At 35.6% G+C, this 24,897-nt stretch overlaps 1 protein-coding gene across 1 annotated transcript in view; it reads right to left on the bottom strand.

Moving 5' to 3' along the window:
• The window catches only part of CFAP69 (cilia and flagella associated protein 69), a 51,535-nt gene extending 26,638 nt beyond the window's left edge, over positions 1-24,897 (bottom strand). Inside the window, exons 1-22 of the mRNA XM_079302823.1 lie at positions 24,745-24,897; positions 24,484-24,546; positions 23,085-23,150; positions 21,919-22,028; positions 19,883-19,959; positions 19,019-19,117; positions 17,069-17,218; positions 16,767-16,944; positions 15,911-16,034; positions 13,907-13,955; positions 13,701-13,822; positions 13,010-13,229; positions 11,997-12,161; positions 11,048-11,166; positions 10,511-10,629; positions 9,404-9,485; positions 7,938-8,130; positions 7,266-7,403; positions 4,882-4,958; positions 3,721-3,915; positions 2,680-2,757; positions 827-931 (exon numbers count right to left, since the gene is read on the bottom strand). Of these exons, the coding sequence (XP_079158949.1) occupies positions 827-931; positions 2,680-2,757; positions 3,721-3,915; positions 4,882-4,958; positions 7,266-7,403; positions 7,938-8,130; positions 9,404-9,485; positions 10,511-10,629; positions 11,048-11,166; positions 11,997-12,161; positions 13,010-13,229; positions 13,701-13,822; positions 13,907-13,955; positions 15,911-16,034; positions 16,767-16,944; positions 17,069-17,218; positions 19,019-19,117; positions 19,883-19,959; positions 21,919-22,028; positions 23,085-23,150; positions 24,484-24,546; positions 24,745-24,861 (2,646 nt within the window). The 5' untranslated portion in view covers positions 24,862-24,897. The remainder of the gene's footprint in view (positions 1-826; positions 932-2,679; positions 2,758-3,720; positions 3,916-4,881; positions 4,959-7,265; positions 7,404-7,937; positions 8,131-9,403; positions 9,486-10,510; positions 10,630-11,047; positions 11,167-11,996; positions 12,162-13,009; positions 13,230-13,700; positions 13,823-13,906; positions 13,956-15,910; positions 16,035-16,766; positions 16,945-17,068; positions 17,219-19,018; positions 19,118-19,882; positions 19,960-21,918; positions 22,029-23,084; positions 23,151-24,483; positions 24,547-24,744) is intronic.

Below are 24,897 nucleotides of genomic sequence, written 5' to 3'. Positions count from 1 at the left end.
TCTCCATCACATCCAACATGAACTTCCTCTTTTCTTTCTCAAGTTTCAGCCACCTTAGTTGTCATTATTCATTCATGCCAGGTAGCCCAAAATAGAATCTCTTGCCTTCTTACAAGTTTGAGAACAGCACCTCATGTTCATTGTTTTTAGTTTTTCCTCACATGTAAGTGTAACCTATAAGCAGCCAAGAAACTATCCCCCTTAAATCCTCCTTGGCTGTGATGCTTACACAGAAATAATCCAGTTAGCTTAAAAACAGTTATTGCCTAAACTGAGGATTCCCCCATTTTTTGTTAAAACTCAATATCCAAATATGCTGTTAGGTGTGAATTAGATCTTAACAAAGGCTTTTCATTTTCTCAGTCTTCAATTAACTGATAGAAATGACAACAAAATGTTTTCTGCAGATGCAACAAGTGGCTTATCTGCAGACAGTCAGGGACATGTTACTGCTAAAGGACACCTCTATGGATGTATCAAAGATTGCACAGATGTACTTAGCAATGAAAGGAGGAGGTCTTGACCTCACCAAGGTTTTCATGAATGGCTGTCTCACAACAGGTACATGTCACATAGCTTAGAGCCCATCTTGCCTGCACTTTTCCAGAGTAATTTGTAGATCTGAATTTCATTCTGTCCAAGTGCTTATCTAAGGCTATGTCAGAATGGGAAGTGGTGATTTGCAGAAGATACAGATTCTTACGTGCTTGGAGCTTGTCATGAACATTATTAAAGAAAGTGTAAGCAGCAGCATGTATATAGCCAGAACAAACTCCATACCACTTACCTATTAATGAAAATAAAAGTGTTATTAAGGCTTACTTACTGTTATATTGAGTTTTGGAATATCAGTAGAGTAGTCTGGTCCACTTTCAATACTTGCTTTAAATCTGGATGCATCTATTAATGCCTCCTGAAGCATTTTTGTTTTCTAAAGACAGTCAGAAAAAAAGGTAAAATTGTTTTAATCTGCATTGATTGTGTCATTTGCACTCATTTGAAAATATACAAACAACATGATAAAATAAATGAAGTTATAATTCTATTTGCCTTTAATGTAAGTACCCTCCTCCTACTTGTTTACTCCTTCTTGTACTGAGCACCCAAAACCAGAATAAATGGATGTGGCACTGCAAGGGTGGGAAGGGAATCCCTGCTTGCTGTGACCTGTGGGCTGTGTTCTGTGCAAAGCAGCCCTGGGTGCTGTGAGCCTTCATGGCCACAAGAGCACACTGCTGCCTCACAGGCAGCTTTCACCCCACACAGAGCACACAGCCACCTCCCCAGGCACACCCAGCTGGACTGAGGCATCTCAATACAATCCCAATTCAACCCAAGTTGAACGACTTCACATTTTCTGTTCCTGAACTTCATGAACTTTTGGTCAGCACATCTGTCCAGCTTCTGAATAGTAACCCTACCTACCTCCCAGTATATGAATTGCTTCCTCCAGCTCAGTGTCATAGAACTGCAGAATCACAGAATGATCTGGGTTGGAAGGGACTTTAAAGTTTATCTAGTTCCAACTGTGGGCAGGGACACCAGACCAGGTTGCTCAGAGCCCCATCCAGCTTGGCCTAAAACACTTCCAGGGATGAGGCAAACTTGATGAGGATGAATACTGATCCAATACCCAAGTCACCAATGAATATGTTAAACCAACACCATATTATTAACCCTATAATTAACTCAGAGGAATATCACTCAAAACTGACCACTAGTTAAACTTCAATCACTGACCACTGTCCTTTAGAGCCCATCAGTCCAGCCAGTTTTCCCCACAGCTTGTAGTCTACCTGTATATAATCTAGTCCATATATGCCCATTTTGACTACAAGAATGCTACACAGGACCATGCTGAATACCTTGCTAAAGCCAGGGGAATAGGCATCCTCCTTCCCCTTTTTCCAGAATAAACAGTTTTATCACAGAAGGCAACTATGTTGCCAAGGCATGATTTGCCCTTGGTAAATTCATGACATTCTATATCCATCTCCTTCCCCCTCATGTGCCTAAAACTATTTCCCAGTGACTCAGCAACAACTAATGAGTCTAGTTCTTGAGGTCCTTTTCCTGTCCCTTTTTCATTTCTAATTCTAGCATACATCTTTCCAGAGGCCAGGTAGATGCTTGCATAGAAAGAAAATTGTTCTCCTTTGCAAGTCCATCAGGAAATTAAGAAAAATTAAATTTAGCTGCCAAAGTTTTTCTTTTAAGTTTGATTTCATTCATTTTCCTGGTTGCCAAACCAGGACTCTAATATTTTTATGTTCCTTTGGGAAAGTGCAAATATTGATAGAAGAAACTCCTTTCATCATAAAATTTTTCCCATCTTGAAAGATGTTTGCTGTACTAAAAAAAAAGAGAATGAAGAATTAGAAAAAATAAAGTAAGAACAAACAGACTTGTAGTTTTGTTTTAGAAGAAATACACCTATATACACCCACTCCTCAATTGCACAATGTTGATCCTCAATTTGTGATTGTAGTCAGAAGAATCAAAGATTGCATAACTTTTACATATATCTTCTGGTTACTTTTTCTATGCTGTGTGAATATAAAATTTACTATCATTTCTACTTGAATATCCTTATAATTCATTAAGAAATTGTGTTTGTAACTTCACAATTCTTATGACTACACCATGATTGTAAATTTTTTGCTCCATCAGGTTTCTTACCTTCAATGCCTCATAGTTTGATGTCTGAGACAAGAAATTTTCCAAAGATTTATTTAACAGTTCTCTCTGTGTTTGGATCTGTAATATAAATGAGATTTACAGCATGCAACACAATCCTATTTGCATATCAATTATCTTCTGATACCATTGCTTGTGCCATTTAAAAAGAATGTTCACCTGCACCCCTTTGGCTACCTTAGCTCTTCCATTTTACCTGAGATTGGAGGATAATGTGGTAGTAAAGTACCTGCCCTTTAAAAACTTCATTTATGCACTGCCTTTAAAAACAAAGAGAGGCTTACTTTGTGTAAACTAATTTTCCTCTCTTCCAACACATATGTTGGATGAGGCCCAGCTCTTTCAGGAATGCTTTCTGTATATTCTTACTCTCAAATGCTGAATAAAAGAGATAGAATCAGCTCAGGTGACAAAAGTGCAGTCGTCACAATGCAGGACAATCCTCAAGCACTAGCATAAGATTCCAGACAACTAACTGGATCAACTGATCTTATTTCTCAGAAAGCAGGAGAGGGTGAGACAGTAGATGAGCAAAAAACCAAAATGTTTGACTTATAACCAAAGCTGGAAAACGTCTATACCTTCTCATTCTCAGTATGCTGGGAAGCACAAAGCCCTACTTTCTGAAGTAATAAAGGTCTGTGAATATTCAGCAAGGGAGCTTATAATAGAGACCTATATTTCATTTTAAGAAGTAGGCACAGTTGGAGTAAGTACTTTGTATTGTTATCTGCTACAGATGAACATGGGTCCAACTCTATAGTAAAATAATGATCATTTCCTGTTACCCCACTGCTGATACATCACTGATGATACTGCTTCATTTATTCATGTTGCTCTCTAAATACTGTGGATATTATACAAGCTGGGAGGACTGAGGTTAACCTAATTAAATTAGAAGTTAAAATTTTCAAGCAGTGTACACATACAGGATTCTCAACCTTATAGAATAAGAAAATCAGCACATAAATTAACAAAAAAGATTAGGTAGGCTTTCCTTATTTAAATTCTCCTTTGTCTTACTTCTTTGTAAGTTTCTTTTTCTTCCTGGATTTTGTGCTGGCGCTCTGTTTTAAGCACTTCAGTCTGCATAGAAACAACCATTTTTCCAGTATTTTCTAATACATTTGAAATAACTTCCAAGGCTCTCTCATCTGACGTAACAGGCCTGAATTCTTCTTTTATCTCTGCACATATTTCACTCCAAACCTCTCCAATCTGTGTATGAAACATACACCATATGATATATCTCATTCTTCAGTTCCAATTATTCAAATATAGACAATTATTCAAAATAGACAAAGTTGTTTGACTTCTTGGAATTTTTATATAAGATTATGCACTAACACTGTGCCAGATTCATTCATGATAAGCCTCCCTAAGCCTTCCCAAGACCAAACTTGATTCAAAAAGGAGTAACAAGAATGCTACAGAAGGTAACTACAGAAATTCAGAAGAAATAGCTTCAAAATACCAAATCACAAGAGGGAAGTACAGAGTCCTACTGCCTACTACTTAAAATCTCAAACTGCAGACATTATTAGAGCAAACTGCAACATGAGCCATCAATTGAGCAAGACAGCTTTCACAAAGCTTATTAGCCTGCTGTAGTTTCCTACAGGCACACCATTCTTAACTTTACACTGGATGGATGGATGGATGGATGGATGGATGGATGGATGGATGGATGGATGGATGGATGGATGGATGAATACTGCATATGGGGACAAAGATAGCAAAGCACAGAAGAACCTTCATAAGAATGTGTTTTTAATGTTATTTTTAATAGTGTCCCTTAAACTGACCCTACTATGCAAGGACACAGTCCTACTCTCCAGTCCTTCCCCAGTTTCTTACTCCTACATATTCCTGTATTGATTTGGCAAATAGTTAAAACGATTTTTTTCTGAGTTATTTTTAACTAGCATTAGTTTCTAGTCTTATTTGCTGCATGGTCACAAACATTTGTAGCAGTATGAAGCAAGAACATGGGGATTGATGCAATGTTGGAGGTGGGATTGTTTCTTCTGCTGATGAATACTGGCTTTCACTATGTGAAGTTATAGGTGACTTGTGACATAGGGGACAGCTTTTGAAGGGTCCTTTGTTTATTATGTCCTGAGATAAGCTTGCTATTTTTGGGAATGCAGGTACAATAGTATTATTTGCTTGAACTATACTCACTTTAAAGTCAATATAATGTTGAATAATAGCAAGTGTAACAAAATCCTTAGCAGATAAGCCAGGTAAATTTTCAAAACCTAAAAGAATATTAATCACATCAGTATGATTAATTTATCTTAAAATACAATATTCTAAAAAAAAGACATTTGTCATATGAACACATGCAAAAGCTTCATCACACACATTCCAGTCAGTCACTCTTGATCCTGAGCAGGCCTTTGCTAATAAAAAACTTCTGTTTCTCCATAATACACTCTGTACTAAAATCTTTACTTATGAATTGTTCTGTCAGCCTTCCAATCATTTGGTAGGCCAGGATGCTACACTTTATTAGTAAGGGTTTGTTTTCTGTTAAAGCAGACAAACAGTTGAGTCTACAGGTCACAGGTTGTAGAGCTGCAGCTCGGCACATAAAGAGATTGCTTTAACTGTGAAGCAGCCAACAGGAAAATTGCACACCAGTGCTTTGTTTCAAAGCTGTCTAATGAGAGAGTCCCCCCATCTTGTAGATTTTTGTCTTCAGCATAATGCCTTGAGCATCACGACTCTACCTTTCAAAATGTTCCAAATACATAAAAAAAAAGGGAAAAAAAGGAAAAGAATAAGGTAGGGAAGTATGGTTGGCTGAGAAGCATAGCTGAGACTATGTTTTTTAGTGTTTTTTTTTCACACTGAATGATAATGGCACTTAATCAAAAAAATCTAAATATAGTCTATCAAATCTCTTTCTAGACTTCATCATATCATCTGTGTGGTAGCTGGGAAAGTAGCATCTGTCTAGAGTATAATTACATTGTATTTTGAAGCTAAGAAATACCATATAATAATATTAAAATGCATATAATACTAAATAAAGACAATTTACCACAACTGTTTTTTTAGATCATTGTGTTACAGGCTGTTATGGAGCTTAATAGTAAGAGAAAGATGCTGAGAAAAGACTGTGAAATATTTCCATATGTTATTATCTGCTTTCATATAATTTCAGTACCTCATGGTACAATGTATATCATTGTATACAACATATATAGATGTATATAATATATGTATATAATATACATACATATATATGTATAGAATATATATAATGTATATAACTAACATGGAACATATCTGTGAATATATGAGAAAGCTGGAAGAAAATCTTATGCATTTTTATTTTAGCAAAGAATCCAGCTGTGATCCAACATTTAACATAATTAATGCTACTAAAATTAGTAAGAACCTGGGTTACAATAGAGAGGCAAGTAGCTATAGATTATTAGAGAAATTAAGGATGTTTTCAAACCAGTTCTTTCTCTAGGTAAAGCAGAGAACTGGCTGAAGCAATCTCAGAACAATTACTGATTATCTCTGAACCTGCAGAGGATGGACATGAAAACAAAAATAAGACTAAAAAAAGCCTGTGAGACAAATAATTAGACAAGTAATGTTTATGCAGCTAAGCCTTAATAGGTAAAAAATTAATATCCAACATAAATTATTGAAAATTAAGACCTAACTTTTGTTCTACAAACAGAAAAAAAAAAATCTCATGGAAGTGGAAGGATGTATCACATGTTGACTTAAGCTGAGGTTTTAAGACAAGGGTATAATGAGTATTCATATTCAGTGTGCAAACAACAAAAAAATAAGAGGGGCTGCCAAACTTTGAAAGAAAAAATAAAAATGCAAATTACCCTTGCACTCTGAAAAATTATCTGAACCCACCAAATTTAATTCAGTAAGGACAAACAGAAAATTCTAAGTGTAGGAATAACCACCTGTACAAATTCAGGATGGTAGATGACTGTAAAACATTCTAAGTTGAGTGAGGAAATAGTATCATGCTAGGAATACAGCTATTGTTACATTTACATCTAAATGTTTCTTTGCAAGATGTGTAGAGTAACATAGCTCTATCTGCCTGTGAGGCTGGAGTACTGTGCTCAGTTTTGGGACACTTCAGACAATAAAGAATTTTAATCAATTGGAAAGAATCCAGAAAAAAAAAAAAATAGAGGTTATGTTAGAACATTCAACCAATGAGTAATATCTTTCTCAATCTAGAGAAATAAATGTAGAAGTGCTAAAATATGTGAAAAAGATATTGTGTGTGGGAAAATAAATTGCAGAGAATTTGAAGCTAATTTTAGGTTTAGTCCTAAGAAAATTCTTCCTGGTGGTAGGGGCAGCAAAGTAGAGGGGGAGTCTTGATACCTCAATAAAGAGAGACTTTTTAAAAAAACATAACAACCAAGCATATGTTAATTAGAGAGTACTGATGCTGAATCACAATGTTTCCTTTGACCTTTTTTTTTTTTATAGTGACTTTACTGATCCCCAGTGAACAAGTTCAGTTTAATGACAAATATGACACTGACAAGGCAATTCATTTGTCTTACCTAGCTTGCAAAATAGTGAATAAACTTTTGCCCGTATGCTCTCTGCAACTTCCATGATGGCAAAACTGGGACAACTGGCAGGTACTGGAATGACCTTTTGCAGTTCCTGGAATCTGGTAACAATAGGTCTCTTAATGTCTAGTAATATAAAAACACAAAACCAGAGTATAAGAATGAAGATGTAGTATGTTCTCAAACTTAGAGGAAATCCATCTCACCTTGTGGACACCATATAGATAATTTTGATTGTTTGGCCAAGAGTTTGAACATAACTTGGGTCAGGAAATATTAATTACCATGACTAAAAATTTGTGAGATCAGCATTCACTTCTTTTTACAATATATAACAAAACACAATGCCTTTCATGGAAGAAATTAAGCAGTTTAACTGTCCAGCATTAGAAATGCTGGTCACAGTTCTGTTCAATACTTGGTTCATTCCCAGCTGATATAGAAAATGACACATAGTAGCCAGAATGAAATGAAAATAGATGAATAAATAAAATGAAATAAAAAATAAATGGAACAGAAGATATTTTAGGTCTGGTAAGAATTATAGTGAAAAGCTGTAAATGCTCTTATTTACTGTGATCAGAATTCAGACTACAAAAGCCAATGATGTCACTATTTTACTAGACTGCTCACATGTTCCACATGCATCATAAAACTTACCAACAATCCTCCCATGTTTATCACGTCTGACTCCCAAATCCAACTCCTCCTGTCTCCATAACTGTATTAGAAGATTAGCTGCTGTTTGATCTTTCTTCCCTCGCCATATACTCATGTGCAAAGTTGTTTTAGGGTTGTCAGAAAATTCAACCAGGATTCCAAGAATTATATTGCACAGGTTCTTTTCCCTTAACTTAGTCAAGAGCAAAGTAAAGAAAGTTTTAAACTGTTGAAAATACAGTGATGACTACTTTCTGAGAAACTGTGTACTACATGATCAAGTAACTGCAAGATTTTCAGCACTAGTATTTGCACAAAATTAGTGTATAAACTTGTAAATCCTTAAAGTTTGTGGAATCCTGCTATGCAAAGTTCCATAAATCAAGGAAAATGAGGGGTATGAGTGTAGGATCATATAAGGTGCATTCCTGTGTGTAGAATTACACAGTAGGTTCTGTGTACGTGTCTCCAGGATCATGTGCTGGAGAATACACTGTTACCAAGATCTAGTGTTGTGAGAAAGACTGTGAAGGCAGAGGCTGAGCAGTACCACACAGCACATCTGTTTTGTGACCAGATCTTCTGGCAACAGCAGAGAGGAGCCAAGGGCTTCAAACTGAAAGACTGACAGTTTACATGAAATATTGGGAAAAAATTCCTTACTTGGAGGCTGATGAGGGACTGGAACAGCTTGCCCAGAGAAGCTGTGGATGTCCCAACCCCAAAGGCTGGATAGGACAGGTTAGATGTGGCTCTGAGCAACCTGATCTTGTGGAAGGTGGCCCTGCCCACAGCCAGGGCACTTGGAACTGGATGATGTTTAAGGCTCCTTCCAACCCAGGCCATTCTATGACTCTGTTATTCTGAGGGTCTGCAGCCTTGCACTGCAGGGACTGACAGTACAACAAGTATGAATAAAGAGTGAATGAACCCAGGAAGGTGCATTTTTTATTTTGGAAGAGGTTGAAATGTCTGTGCCAGTTCAATGTACAAGATCCACAGAAATAGCTCTACACACAAGATACACATACAAAGTAACTTCAAAACTAAAAACATAAACAACATAAAAACTGTTAAAGCCATCAAGTGCTCTTACTAACTTAAGTGCTTTTCTAAAGAGAGATGACATCCAAACTAAGAGCATAGTTTTGGTTTTCTTTTCAAAAACAGTACAATTTTGTTAGATGAAAAACTGCCTCTGTCAAATATGTACCAAAAAACCCCCAAAACAAAACAAAAAAAATCCCATAGAAAACCTATCCAATAATTTCTGAGCAGATACATGGGTCTGTCTCAGGGAATTAAATATACTGGGTTTTTTTTTTTGTTTGTTTGTTTGTTTGGGTTTTTTTGGGTTTTTTTTTGTATTATACCAATCTTAGGAGATATGGCAACAAAAATAACACAATTTTCTATGTTGTTTTCCTATTCTTTAATTCTACAAAACCAGTAATAAAAATACCTACTGCCAACAAATCCAGAAGGAGAAAAATGCCCTGTTTTTCAATAAAAGAGACCTCTGCAATGTGACATCCAACGACACAGGACCTTAAACAGAAATTATTTCATTTATGTAGAAACACTTTTATGCTTCTAAACATTCTACAATAATCTCGTTTATTTTGCTGAATTGCATAGCATTTGGTATGCAATATGCTTCATACCTTCAGGGAGTAGAAAAATCATGTTTCATGTGCCTTTTCATTTACACCTGTAACTAAATAACTGCTTGACTGCTCTTTCTTTTCCTGCAGATGGCACACCTTCCTTGAAGCAGCATAAGAAATTTGGCAGGTTCTCAATGAATTGGAATATGTATTTGAACTGAAACTAACTCAGTAAATGAGTTTAAAATTTAACCAGGTCATGTCCCTAGTCTGGTTTATTGCAGGGCTGTGTGAATATTTCTGCCAGAAAAATCAAAGGGGTGAGTCAAGCAAGCCTTTTTTTGGCAACAGTTTGCTTCTCCCAGATTAAAATCATCATAAAGCCAGCATTCATATTGCTGTTGCTTCTTTATTTCCTCTGCTATGGTCATTAAAAGAGAAACTAAAGAGATGGCCTGTTCAGTATTTTCCCCCATCAAACATAATCGACTTTTAATATATTTATCAACCTCTGCCTTAAAACAAATTAAGTTTTCATTTTCCTCCTATGTATTGGCAGTCTTTAAAATATTTCTAGCCCAATATAGCCAGTTCGCAAACAGTTTTTATGCTTACACAGTTTTTTGCTGATATTGGTCTATTCTTGCCTGCTGTTTACTTCTCTAAAGTTATTTACAGACTCTAACCTTGTGCCTGGCTTAAAAAGTCTTGAGTAAGTCTGCATGTCAGGAGGTGACTGTGGGGATTGAGACTGTCACACTGAATCAATATTTTTCAAAATCTTACATGCACTATATTCCACTTCTTTTGCATCATTTTTAATTAGCCAAGTTTTATGAAGAATATTTACACATTATAAACAGAAGAAAGGCCTACATGTGTAGAGAAAGGTTATAGCATTGCAGACCTGAAAAATACAAGACTTGACATTTTTCCAAATTACTGCTGCTAAAATACTTCACTAACCACAAGCAGTCGAGTGCACTGAGCAGAAGACAGTGGTGGCCTAATCCACTATATAACTTCTTTGGATCCATTGTAAAGAATGGGATAAGTATATCAATTCCTTCACAGCTGAAGAGTTCCTGTTGAAATGTTAATCAAAGCAATGTTTCTTAAGCAATATTTACTAAATTTAAACATGGAAGAAAACACAATGGGAAATGTAAATATTTATATTGTAATACATTTGGTCCACTTGTTACAGCAGGATATACACATAGGAAAAAAGATTTTCAGTTTTCCCAAAGTGCTAATTCATTTCTTAACACATTTTCATATATCAAATTTAAAATAATGTAGATTAACAATCAAATAGGTTCAACACTTACTAGTGGATTTCTGAGTATTTTTGTATTTTAGCTGTGTGAAGAAACACGACTTGTTAACAATGAACTACAATGACACCTGCTTTTCAATTAAAACAAAAAACTAGTGTCCCTTAAAAGAAAATATAATATGTTTTGACATTTTCTGCACAGTGTAAGATAGAAAGACACATACCTTTCTGTGGACATCATTTTCACAGAGAACAGACAAAATAAATAATATGTCAGCTTGGATTTCCAGTAGAACAGCACCTTCTTTTTCTTTAGATATTTCTGCTGCATACTTTAAGATGTCTGTAAATGGATATATTTTATATATATGAATGCCCATATACACAAGTCAAAATTCTATTACAGCTGCTGCTTTTTAAATAACTCAAAATTTACATTAAAGGATTTTTAAAGTAAGTTCAGTTTTATCTCCTGTGTTTTAACAAGAGCTTCCAGAAGTGCAGCACTCTGATGCTGCAGTTTCATGCCTTTACTCTTTGTGACAGAGTTAATGACAGCAGCTTGCAGTGATTTCTTCTTTTTCCAGACACTGTGCTGCCCCTTTGCCAGTGCAAGGAATTCAGGGAACTGATATGAATTAAGGAAGTCTCAGAAATAAAACAACACTGGTTCACTCTATTCCATAGCTTCACAAATGTTTGAACTGACAGTGGAAATGTGGGAAACACATGAAATACCACCACTGATGAGAAAATCAGCCTTGGAACCACTATGTGGAAGAGGGCATTCATACACAAAATTCTCCTAGAGTAAGAAAAGTTACTTGATTCTGATATGTAAGGTATAGTATTAATTTTGCTTTCATTAGAAGCTGTAGGTTTCCACAGAGTTTTCACTGGAGTAGAATTGAAGCTATAAAATACTTAATTTCTAGACTTTTTGTTAGAACATACTCTTTGAATTCCAAAGGATCTTATCTGTTTTGTTTCTTTCACAGTACTGAAAACTTTCTGTTCTTGTAAGAAAAGAATTTAAACCAGTTTGCTTTGGAACTTAAACCAAAATTTAACATTAGGTATGTGTTACTGAAAAAGAAATGCAAAACTCAGGAACATTCTTAGTGTCAACAGAAATGTACTAATTAAAGAACAGGAATACAAACTGTGCTTTACCCAGTAGCTGGTTAATTGCTCCCTGGTCACACAAATTAATGCTCACAGCATCATCGTAAAGGGCCACAACAGATCTCAGCACTCGGAGGCTGTAGCGCATTTGTGCAAGTTTGTTACCACGACCACCTGTTCCATGGAAACTGTGACCTCGACCAACAAAAGGATCTGTGGAGGAACACAAGGAATACTCATTCTGGCAGACAATCTATGCTCAGAACAATGTGCTCAAGAAAAATAAAAACAAATAAAAAAGGAAAAACCCAAACCACAACAACAACAAAACTCCCAAAACTCCAAAACACTGAAATTAGAAATTATTCCTGTTTAAAACCATCTAGTAATAAGCCTTTCTGTGTAGGACAATACTTTTTACATGCATAAGAAAGGTAACATTCTGGTGAACATTTAAGATTATTATACATTTTTTTAACCTTACTAGGTTAATGAGCAGCTTTACAAACTCAAAATATGCTATGTTTAGCATGACATTAAATATCAATCTTTTGATGTCCATTCAACCCAAATAAAAATTTATTCCTAGGAAGACATACCAATTTTATGATGAAAAATATCTATCCTTAGAAATCTGGTCAATAAAACTGAATGCACTTAGTTATCTTTTTGCTTTGCCCATACTCTTTTTCTGATGCCCAGAAGCCAGCTTTAGTCTGAAACCAGTCTCACTATGTATATGTCCTGCCTCATGGCAGGAATTACTGATTGGATTTCTTGCCACAAGGGAAGGGCTTGGCTCACTTCAAACACAGACAGTAGAGATGTTTGTCTGAAGGAATATCAATATAGTGGCACACAGGGAAAGGGGCACCAGCTCATCCTTCAGTAGAGAAAAAAAAAAGATGTTTGTTTTTTGGAAACATTTGTTTCCTAGGTGGCCTATGAAAAAGAATAGTTCTGACAATGAGTTTTACATTTTCCTTTCCTGTCAAAGAAAGCAGGTTCATTTGAACTGTTCTGAGGTTACCTGTGTGTGAAAGCCATGAGTACCCACTGACCTTGGCCTGTACACCACTCTAGAAACACAAGGAGAAGAGTATTCGCTTGGCAGGACAAATATTTATCTACTAACACAGGAGCCACTGAAGCTAAAACAGCAATTGCATGAAGCTGCAATTCTTCATATTGGGCAGCAGACCAATCAGAAAATCCAGGCTTTTGATGATTTAGTTTTACATAATAAAGCAAAGCTGGCATCACATGATTTTCACTGAGGAGCTGCAGAGAAAGAAAAAGAGAGACAGTTTACAGATTTCACATGCAAATAAGAAAAATCTAAAGGATGAGTCAACTATCTGCCCTACACTAACAATTTTTTTTTTTTTTAATTGAGAAACCATGTAATGAACACTACAAGTACTTAGTAGGAAAACTTCTTATATTCTGTAGCTTTCCCACAGATTGTGGTTTGCTAAAATTTATTATGCTCTTCAGGAGTATTTCAATAAAGTTCTGCAGTCACTTGCCAGCCATTTTCATAGCATGGTCTAAGTTTGTAACTTTCTAAAATAGAAACTGTATGCTGCTTTCCAACAGCAAGACTTGGTCTGAAGTTATGTATGAATTCATGATTTGGAGAACAGATAATTTCAGTGTACTGGACTATGGCAGATGAGTAATATTCTCATGATTCCTTTGTCTTTTCCTTTTTTTTTTTTAACTTATTATTTCTGCTGTGTTACAACTTACCTGTGCAGCAGATGGGTCTCTAGATAAGATTCCTATCATATTAAATAGTAACTTCTTCATCTCAAAATCCTCGTATGAGTAGGTAAGTTTAAAACCTTTTACCAAGGGATTGGGAAGTTTAACTACGAAGGAAATGGTAGATAAGTTACAAAAAAATCACAATTAAAAGCAAAGATAGTGTAATTATGCAGTATGGAATCTCTTACCTTCAGTAAATGTTGCAAGTACTATTAAGAGCTTTGCAAATCCACTTTCCTAATAGGCATTCAAAAAACATATATTAATTAAATTAGATTGCAGTGAAATTAAGACTTATGATTTAATTTTGGTTTGATGTTTTCAGAACAGAGATTTTAATGTATCCTATGGCAGAATAAACAGAATTTTATCAAAGAAGAGAACAACCATTTGGACATTATACAACAATAACTAACTGCAGTCCTAAGGGTACAATTAAACCCATGTTTCATTCAGTACAAGTCTGAGCTTCTGTGGGGAAGTCCCAAACACTTGTATTCACTATATAATCTAACATAAGAAAACCATATTCTCAGTGCTCTTAGAGCTGTTTTTTAAAATGCATTTGGTCATGTTTTACATCCGGGTCACCAGTACATACAATTTTGTGGCTTCAGTTATGCATACCAATGCACTTCAACTTCAGTGCATTCACAAGCAAACATATGAAAACTACATGTATGGGCAAGAATAATTTACCAATACCACATATGAAAAGCTCAGAAAATAAAATCTTGTAAATCATGGTTCCTACAGAGCTAACAGAAGGATAATAATGTCCTTCTATAACTATGGCTAGGACAAAAGCCAGGAGGTGTCTGTGCAGCACACTAGAGGCAAAAGAGTTTTGTTTCTGAGGTAAGCAATTAGAAAACAGTTTTGTTCTAACACAGATATAATAATTAATATTATGAACTTCATGTATATTTTACAGTTTGTGATGAGGAAAGTTTACCTTTTCAAAGGCTCATACTCCTGTGCTGATTCGTGAACTATGTAAAATACAAGACTGACATTTCTGAAGTTGCTTGGATAGCATGTTAAGAAGAAAAGGGAACATTCTGAAGCAAATTGCTCTAGTATTATCTATAAGGCAGGATTAAATGGTAATGTTAATGATTTTTCTACTTGATATTTATAACTTGTAAAATCTCAAGGCAGGCTGAGAGTAAAGAACCTAAATTAAATTGCTTTAATTTTCTTCGCATAGGAACAATTTTTCTCCCTTTTAGTATAAGGAATTAAAAATACATATCTGGTTTACTTATTTTGTAGGAATAAAATGCCCTGTTTCCACAGCTAGATAAACAATTTGAATGTTTTAGATATCTAATATGTTGCTACAATACTACAATAGACATTTCATACTAATTGATGTTAAATGAAAAGCTTGAATGAAAAGTTTGCAATCTTAATTTAGTAATGTGGCTAATTGGAAAACTTCTCTTCAAGAGTAAAGTAATATATTGCTGAATAGCCAATAGATCCACAGGGATCTGATTGCCTAATTATTCAGTATGCATGCCACAACTTTATTTAAAGATGCAAATCTCAAGTGTAAAACAAGAGACTAAATCAATATTAACATCTATAAAAACTTAATTTCTCTGCAGGTTTCTCATATAAATTCTGGAATATTACAACAGAATGAGTCATCTACATTTCAGGAAATCATGGTATTGCATTATATGACGTAGCCTTTAAAAGAATTTATATGCCTCTTATTAACTGTATCTAAGTAGTTATTGTCTCAGAATCTTGCTTAGAGCTCCTGAGCTGATTTTTGGACACCCTTCTTGTTCCTAGTTATGAGGCAAACATTGAATTTGGGTCATCAGAACATAGCCTACATCTTCAAACAACAAATGAGATTTAGTGCAAAACTTATTATAGGAGAATGGCACACTCAAGAATCCGTACAAGAATTAACATTAAATTTTGCACATAAATAATGTTAATGTGATTTTCTAAGTATTAAATAAGGTTGATGCTAGTATTCTGGGCTAATGACCTACAGATTTTAAGTTTCTTTCAGGTAAAGACAACTGCAGAAAGAAAAGATGTTTTCTTGCTCAGCAAATCCAAGAAAGCAAAAAGCACTGGAAACACAGTAGAAAAAAATATTAGAGCCCTAATGGGGATGGACATCAAGCCTATAAAAGCAAAGGAGAAGTCTGGAATACAATACTTACAATCATAGGTACTGCAGGGTTTTCAGCCAGTAATGTGGTAATCACCAAGAGGTCATTCCGCAGCTGGCGATCGCAGTGCCGGAAGCCACGCGTAACAAGGTCGGCAAATACTTCTTTCAAAGTGCTTAAAATAAAATTAAATGCATTTTACCTTTTCCTCTGATATTCTAATGTTGGACAGCTCTATGTATATGAATCCTCATTCAGCATCCTACTTTTCAAAGCCTTAGGGTTTAACTGCAAGAGAAATAACTTAAAACTTTATTATGAAGTGGATTTTTTTGGGTACTGCTAGACATCAAATTTATTCATGGATGCAAGATGCATGTATTGAAAATTCCATCTTCCACTGTTTCTGTTATAAATAATGACACAGTATTTACTCAAATGTGGAATTGGAAATTGCTGAATGATTATTGAGAAGAAAGTTTAATCTTAAATAGTTAAAACAGTCTAATTCACTAAGGAAGAACCTGTAATTTACTCCAGCAGAGGATATAGAAATAATCCTTGTATATCATGGCATAGAAATTACTTATAGTTTTGTAACATCAGCATTTCAACAGTGAAGGAATACTGGCCTGTTGAGCCTAAGGTGGGATTTTGAAAATGCTGCAATTAACTCTTTTATGGTACAGAGGAATAGTTAGAGCTATTCCTCCTGCACTATGCAGCAGAGCACCTGGTTCTTGCCCTGTAACAGCAACAACTGTGTTAATATTGAAAATTTAATGAGGATGTAATAAGAGACACATTAACATTTCTCTGTTAATTTCAAACAAAATGCTATACAATAGACTGCTTTAGATGTTCCCAAAATCACAAAAGTAATTCATAAAATGCTCCCTGTACTTACTGCACACATTCCAAGCTGCTGAGCTGATTAACCACTTCTTCTTTTGAAGTATTTTCTAGCAGACTCCATAGGATATCTGAGGAACGGAACACCAGCTGTCCTGAGGGATCAGCACCATTTAGATACAAACAAAGCTTGCTGGCTGCTTGGGCCTTCACCATTTGTTTGCAATTTTTTCCTGAAATTATGTAAATTGGAGTAATTAATTCTCTATAGGTCAGCAATTGTTTCAGGCATGTTCACAGAACAAATGATCTAAGATCAGTGGTAATGAGATTATTGAAAGAAGAGTTTGTACCTACCAGAGGTAGAAAGATGCTGGAGAGCTTTAAGTACCCACAACTTCTCAATAAGTTGATTTTCAACTAATGCTAGTGACATAACAAGAGCTTCTGCTAATCCTCCACTTTCAGCCATTAGGATTTTATAATTTGCACTTGTTGGCTGGTAACCTGCACATACAATAACTTTAGTTATAATGCAGAAAATATTCAGAATTTTGATTACTTCATAAAATGTTCATCCTTTCTCAAGAAAGGATTGAAATCAAGTATCATATTTCAAGCTGTTAAAAAAACCAATCCAATACACAAGAGCTTTTCTCATTTCTGAGTAGCGCCTAAAACATGTCCAACAGACTCACCCTCAAGCAGACTTCAGTGCTATAGAAACAAATTAATTGCTTCTTAGAATTTAGACAATGAAAGCTAAAGCAGGGTTATAGAAGTGAAAAACTTTCTTCAGTCATCAGTAAGTGGCTAGTACACAACCTAGTTCTCTTCAGTAGCCAGATCACAAGAGAATTATTGCATTCTATCATCATATTGTTAAAAATAGATTAATCCAAACTTTGATTTACAAGTTTGACTTTCTAATGTGTTTTTACTTTTGTCTATGCATATGCAAATCTGAAATTCATTACTGAATTATGGGGAAGGTGAAGCATTGAGAAAATAAATTTGTTTTTATATTATGATAACTCATGAAAGCAAAGCTTATCTTAATCAGCTCAAATATATATTTATGTGTATATATATATATATATGTCAAATGTTATAAAGTACAAGATTGATAAATACAGATAATGCACATGGTGAAATGAGGTTTAACTAAGCACACACTCTGACAGGCTTAGGTATTACCTTATAGATAAAAGAACTCTGCAGGGTCAAACTTTAGCAAAATTACATATATGCTTAGAGATTAAATATTTGACTTAAAAAAATCAGACCGAAACACATTCTTCATTTCAAGATAACGTATCTTACTTTCTAAATTGAAAAAAGAACTAAATTGCTCAATAACATTCACTTATCCTGATGGAATTATTTACAGATTCAGAACTAAAAGCACACTTGCAGGATTTGAGTCTTGTTTGTAAGGTATAAACAGATTTGAATGCTTTCATATTTCTAGAATCTTGAAAGGGCTCCAGCAGCAGAAGCTTCTTTGGCCTCCTAAAATGAATGAAAGCTTGTAAAAGGGCACAGGACTAGTGCCACACTGCAGGAACACAGCAGGGAGCATGGAGCACACTGACATCAGGCATGCACCTTGACCTTCACTCTTGAGCCACACTGAGGAAATAATCACTTGAGGTTGGCTTCCTGTAAATCCAGAGCTGAATCAGAACATGATGTTGTATCCCTCTGGGAGGGGATCCATGACTAACTTCACCTGACAACAATCCCTGGCACCATCATGAGAGTGAAAGGAATTATATACTAGTGGATTCTGATCATGCCTGAGTTCATGCATAGCCTCTTTCTGCAGATAGGTCACTCGATTATTCAAACCTACACTCAAATATGTCCATACAACATGAACTCCATCAAACCTAATGGGTTCAGCTCTATCCCTCACAACACAAGTGAAACCAGAGCTGCTTCTCTCCAGGCTACACACAAAATGTTGAAAACTACATTTCCCCTGTTAAAATTCTGATCCTAACTGCTTTTTATCCCCTCCATTACCCACATTTCAGAGATCTCGTAGCACTTCACATTTTCTGGATGCTATTTAATGCTAATTCTGTAAGTGTAATAATTAATTCCTTGTACATTGGTGAACTTATTTCAGATATAGAATATGCACCTCTATGAAAATATGTTAATTGCACTTTTACCAAGGTTACATATTTAATATATGAGATACAGTAACCATAGTTATAAAGAAAATATAATCAATAACTAATTAAAAGAGGCATTTCAAAGTAGCTGAGATCATTAAAAAATAAAAATACTGTGCTTTACCTGAAAGTAGTTTTCCTGGTAGCTCTATATTGTAAAAGCTAACAATGCTCTTACAGATCTGTATTTTAACTTGAGAGCTTGGCACTCTCATCAAGTAACCTGTCAGAAAGAGAAATAAATGTAATTAACAGACTTAAAATTTTTTTTAGAAAGTATTCTTAACACAGTATTCTTCTTTCTACAGCATTTAGTATTGCCTTTGGTCATATCCCCTACAAATCTGTGATTTCATGCAAAGTTTCATTACAAAATATTCAAGAGATACAGACTACCACACTGGAGAGGAAAAGGCATCTTACAAGGGTAGCATAAGTTTAATCAAAAAGTTACCTTTTCAGCTTTATGGCTACAGACACTTACTTTTAAGAAACTGGATGTTATTCCAGAAGTTGAGGAATTCTGAGGAAAGTTACTAGACTAAGCTGCTGTCATCACTACCATGTCATTATAAACTCTTCTTCTAAGCAGATATGATACAAAATAAAGGGAGTATAGAAACAGGAAGGATATATGTTCCTCACATCCCAGGTTTCAGTGTTTACAGTGATACCCCCATTTCTCAGATCAAGATTAAATAAAACAGGCTATATACACCTTTGCTTCTTCATCTCCACTGATAACGTTTTCTCATGTAGCTTTTGACACTGGCAAATAGGTAATTCTGCTAGCCAATCTGCAGGTTAGCTGCAGAGCAAAGCAAAAATTGTTTCTAATACTAAAAAATCCAGAGGATTGAATGAATAATTTAAACAAATTACCTACATTTGCTAAGGAGTAACAATAAATTAAAATTGTGCTAATAATACAGTTGATTTTATTGTGGCATAATAATAATTTTATTGTGGCGTATCAGGTTACACTCACCCAGTTGTGCAATGGATTGTGAAACTTCAACGGAATAGTTTGACTCATCAGATGATTTCTTTTTTTGAAATGGTAACCTGCAAAATGAAATTTAAAAATATTACAACTATGCTTTAATCAAGTGACCATAAAAGTTCAGTAGCTCTTCCCTTCTTCCTTGATAATTTTTTTAGATAAGGACACCTTTTCTAGGATAGACACATTCTTTGCAATGTTGATTTTACACTGAAAGCTTCATAATCTGCAATTACATGTTGGCAATTAGTGGTACATGTTCATAGATAATATTTTCACAATTTAAATATGATACAACAAGATATGCTGAATAAACAAATGTCATTAAACGTGGAAGACTAAATCCTACAACCTAGACACCATCAGGCTATTACAGACCTAGGCTATGTACAGACGTGCAGAGGTGGAAAAAAGATCATATCTCTGGGCACGACCTCTTGAAATGAGTAAAAGTAAACCAAATAAACTGACTCCAAATAGCACAACAACAAATTCATTTTTTAAAACAGGATATTAATAAATACCCAATAACATATTCAAAATACTCAGACGTGACATAAACATGTAAGTACTAAAAATTGTCTAACAGTAAACATTCTAATATTATGCCAAGGTCTCTGCAGTACATACTGTGGAAGCAGCTTTCCAGTAGGTTTACCTCTGTAAACAGTGCCAGAGAAAAAGAAGGGAGAGAGCAAACAATGGAAGAAATGCTGGGGGAGGCAGGGGAGGGAGAAATAAGACATTGGGGAAAAAACAAGTAAACAGAAGCAGTTACAAGAGTGGAATATTTTACTGGAAAAATTAATGTACCTGAAAACTGAATTCTTAAAAAAACCCAGCCCTGCCTCTGGTTAAAGGCTTCTTTGTCATATGAAGTAGTAAAGAATTAGTGAATTGTGGTGGAATTTCCATAGGACAGAAAATAATGCAAAACCCAAGGGTGCAATTTTCCAAAATATATCAATTGCAGAAACCACAATTAGTGCTGAACTGCTCCAAAAGAGGAAAATTCTCACAGCTACATTTTATTGAGTTTATACACACATTCTCAGTTTTGTCATGCTATTAGCAAACACCTAAGAAAATTAAACTCCATGATGTACCTCCTCATTCCACACTGTATGGCAGCAAAGAAAAGCCATACAGCAGTATGTATAAAGCATACATTCTGTGCTAAGGAACTAAAAGATTCAGCTGAGAAATTCTGTGTTTCTTAAACCTAACAGATAAGAGGAAGCTATGTAAAAATTTATCTGAATATCTGTTTTACTATGCCACTAGTTTTCTATCAAGCGGTTTTGTTTTTTTTTCCTTATTTTCCTCAAATGAAATAAAATAAAAGAGTAATTGTAGCTACAAGTATACCATAAATGACTTTACTGAATTATTGAGGAGGAGAAGACAATAATTAGGTGGATAACACCTAAATTTTATTCTACACATTACTTAAAATGCAGCATGACAACGAAGATGCCCGAAAGTTCATGCAACACATTTTTAAAGAAAATATAAATCCTAAATCCTGTTGAGGTTCATTCTCTGCTGTAATACGTCATTATGTAATGCTTACCATCACATATTAAATGTCCTTGTGTCACTCTAAGTTTTTAAACTCAAGAGCTTGTCTGAACCAGCAAAACACACCTCAGTACCACTCAGCTGGTGAATCTTTTGATGCCAGCAGTCCCAGATTGACTTAAGGCAATAAGAGACCCTGAAGAACCTTGCTTCCAAAGCAAGCTGGGGCCATGTACAACACAGTTTTGAATTAGGTAAATTATGTAACATGTAACTGCACAGATATCAAACTGTTAAAAGAGGTTCCTCATTCATGTCACCAGAAAACTGGACACAAGTAAAAGCCAGTTGAAGAAAAGGAAGGATGATGCAATTGATACCTTGCAGATACAGGTGCTTTGCAGATAAATGCTGTATGGATATGTCAGTTTCTTTAGAAAATGCATAGACCTGTTAATAAGCAGTATTTAGATCTCTAAAAGAGAGGCAAAGGTACTTACCCAAACAATTTAATAAGTTCACATAAAGGCTCGGTGAAAGCTTCTTGTTCATTCACTTTTTCTGCACACAGGTCAAGAATTTCGGTAATTTGTGCTACATTCTTAATGGGCTTTTAATGTAAAATTAAGGAAATCAGATCATCTGTACCACTATGAATCAGAAGAAAAAGCTGAAAACCGTGCTCATCACACTTCAAAGACATAACCAAGAAAAAATAAGACCAATGTTTACAAAGTTAGGTGTTTAAAAGAAGTATGTCAGTCTATACTTGGGCTTTTTGAAGCAGCCTTACTTTTATTTATGTACAACTTCGCAAATCTGATTTAGGTGTCTTCTCAGGTGAACTCACTGGAAGCTCAGTACAAAATTTCTAAACATGGAGGATGAAAGTTTTACATCACAGTGTCAGATTTACCTACCTAAATTCTGAGACAGCCTTGTGATATGTAAATTCTTCTCTGTCCCAAGTGACTAACTGAAATTTGAAAATCTGGACCCAAATACATATCCAGATTATTTAATTTAGGGTAGAGGCACAAAATAAAAACTGAACCAAAAACTGAGACTGAGAAGTTACTACCAATCCACTGACTCACAGAAACTGCCTTTAAGTACACAACTCAGTTGCAATGTGATGCCTTAAATCACTGTGCAATTATTTGAACTGTATGAAATTAATCACATTTTTCCACATTCCAACACCCTCAGATTACTTCTCATTACTGGAAACTTCCAGTTTATACTGTAAATATGAAGGATAAATTTCAGATAAATTAGTTTGACCTCATTTTTCTTTAAAATGTCTCCTTACTGGAAGTCTATTTTATCTTGCTATTTTATCTGCAGTTTCTTAAATAGTGGCAATTATGCCTTTCTATTCTGAGTTTATAAAGTACACCAAGTACATTTTGGACACCTTCAGCCACTGTACAGGTGAGAACCTTCTATTGAATTTTGTTACAAATGAATCTAATATCCAAGGATCTTGCCAATCTACCAAACTTGGCTGTGTGCACACAAGGAGGCCAGTGATGAGAATACATATGATCATCCCTGCTCTCCATATGGAAGCACAGTACAGCATCAAATACTTTGCTGAAGAGTCAGCCTATTACCATACATAAAACACCATGACTTCAGAATTCTAGAGTGGCAAAAAGGATACAAATCCATTTTCAAATTGCTTGACTACCTTCTTGAGAGTTTTCAGCTGCTCTTCTTCCACATCTTTCTTAAGTAAAAGAATGAAAAGCAGGTCTTAATTGCAGTTTGCCCTAGAACCTTAAATGAATATGTTTATCCCCTTTTTTAAATTTAAATTTTAAATTTAAATTAAAGTGGAAACAGACTTAAAAGTTTACAAGACACAATGAAATTCTCAGAGTGCTTCGAAGGAGGATTAACTCCATGATGAGGCCTCATTTCCAAGTATGAACTCTATTCTCTAACTGAAGAGGCTTTCAAAAGCTCCTGTTTAAACATGTGGACTCTTTCTCTTAAATTCTTTGTGATTCTATGCAATGCAACTAAGAAAACCAAACCTATATCACATACAACATAAATGTGTAAACATGCAGATCTAAGTGGCTTAGAGTGGTCTGCACCACTAGGAAAGCCACCACAGCCTTCAAATTCAAAGGTGAGAACAACTGAAGTGAGGCTATGTCAGGCTGGGTCAGTGATGTGCAGCATCCATTTCAGCTCTCCTGAGCACCTGCAACTTAAGGCAGGCCAGGAAGTTGTTTCAGAATTGTAAAAGCTCAGAATCCTATAGGCATTATATCATACAGCTTATGCTCTCTATGGAAGCACTAAATAATATCACCCAATACCTTTTTCTTCAGCAAGTTTATTCTATCAGCTCTGTATTAAAAGAGGGGAAGAGGGGAATATATAACTACTACTCTGTGGGGCACTAACTTAAAATGTGCTAAGTTTAATCAGGTCCTTGTTTAAGAGCATAAATTATCCATATTTTGGATCAAAATTATTTGATAGCTTAGGGAATTTAATCTGCCAAATCATCTTGTAGACTATAAATCATCTGTGAAAGCCCACAAGATGATGCTTCTCCTGTGTACCTAGGTAGTTATATATCTTCCTCAATACTGACCTTAGTATATTTCTCCTTCATTTAAAATTACCTCAGAGAACTGTTAGCAGTTAACTTGGGCAATCACAATAAATTCATAACATATTTTCAATAAGGTTGTGTATGTATCTATTCCCCAGATCTAAAAATCTCAAATATTAAATTCTGCACATCTAGTTTTTGAATGCTCGTACTTTTTTCTATTATTAAGTTCCTGTGTGATCTTCTCTTCCTCTGTGTATTTTTTAAATTCAACCCATAACTGACACATTTTTTTAATAACAATGATAATTTTCAGAAGCAAATACCAGAAAAAAAATACTCATCATTGTGCTGTGTAGCTCCACCCATCCGCGGTGGGTATAATAAACTCACCTGAGTTTATTCAGGGCGGGTGCTACAGGATAAAACATTTGTCAAAGCCCCATTAGTACCTGTGTAACTGAGATAGCGAGGCACCAGGGTTACTCACTGAGCCCGAATCTTTGAGTAGTGCGATGACGTGATTCAAATCCACCGATCTCAACGGTGCATCCTGAAAAAGCAACACTTACAATTTTATCTTTTTTAATTTTGAATTTTTTAAACGTGTTTAAAATGTGAAAAAGCCGCGTTAAACCAACACGAATTTACTCGGGGACGGGGGAGGGCAGGCAGAGCGGGGAGGGCAGGGCAGGGCAGGGATCGGGCCAGCAGCGGGGCTGGCGGTGCCCCTGCCCGCGGCAGAGCTCACCTGGGCGGCGTCCCGGCCGTTCCTGCGCCTGCCGCCGCCGCTGCGAGAGGGGCCGGGGGCCGGGGAGCGGGCGGCCGCCCGAGGGCCGGGGGGCTCGGCCGCGGCCAGCGAGGCCATGGTGCCTGGTTGCGGCGGCAGCGCGGCCCGGCCGTT

Source organism: Erithacus rubecula (assembly GCF_903797595.1).
Source record: "Erithacus rubecula genome assembly, chromosome: 3".
NCBI classification, from domain to species: domain Eukaryota; kingdom Metazoa; phylum Chordata; class Aves; order Passeriformes; family Muscicapidae; genus Erithacus; species Erithacus rubecula.
Note: the sequence above shows the minus strand (reverse complement) of the source record. Positions and strands in the feature narration are given on the sequence as shown.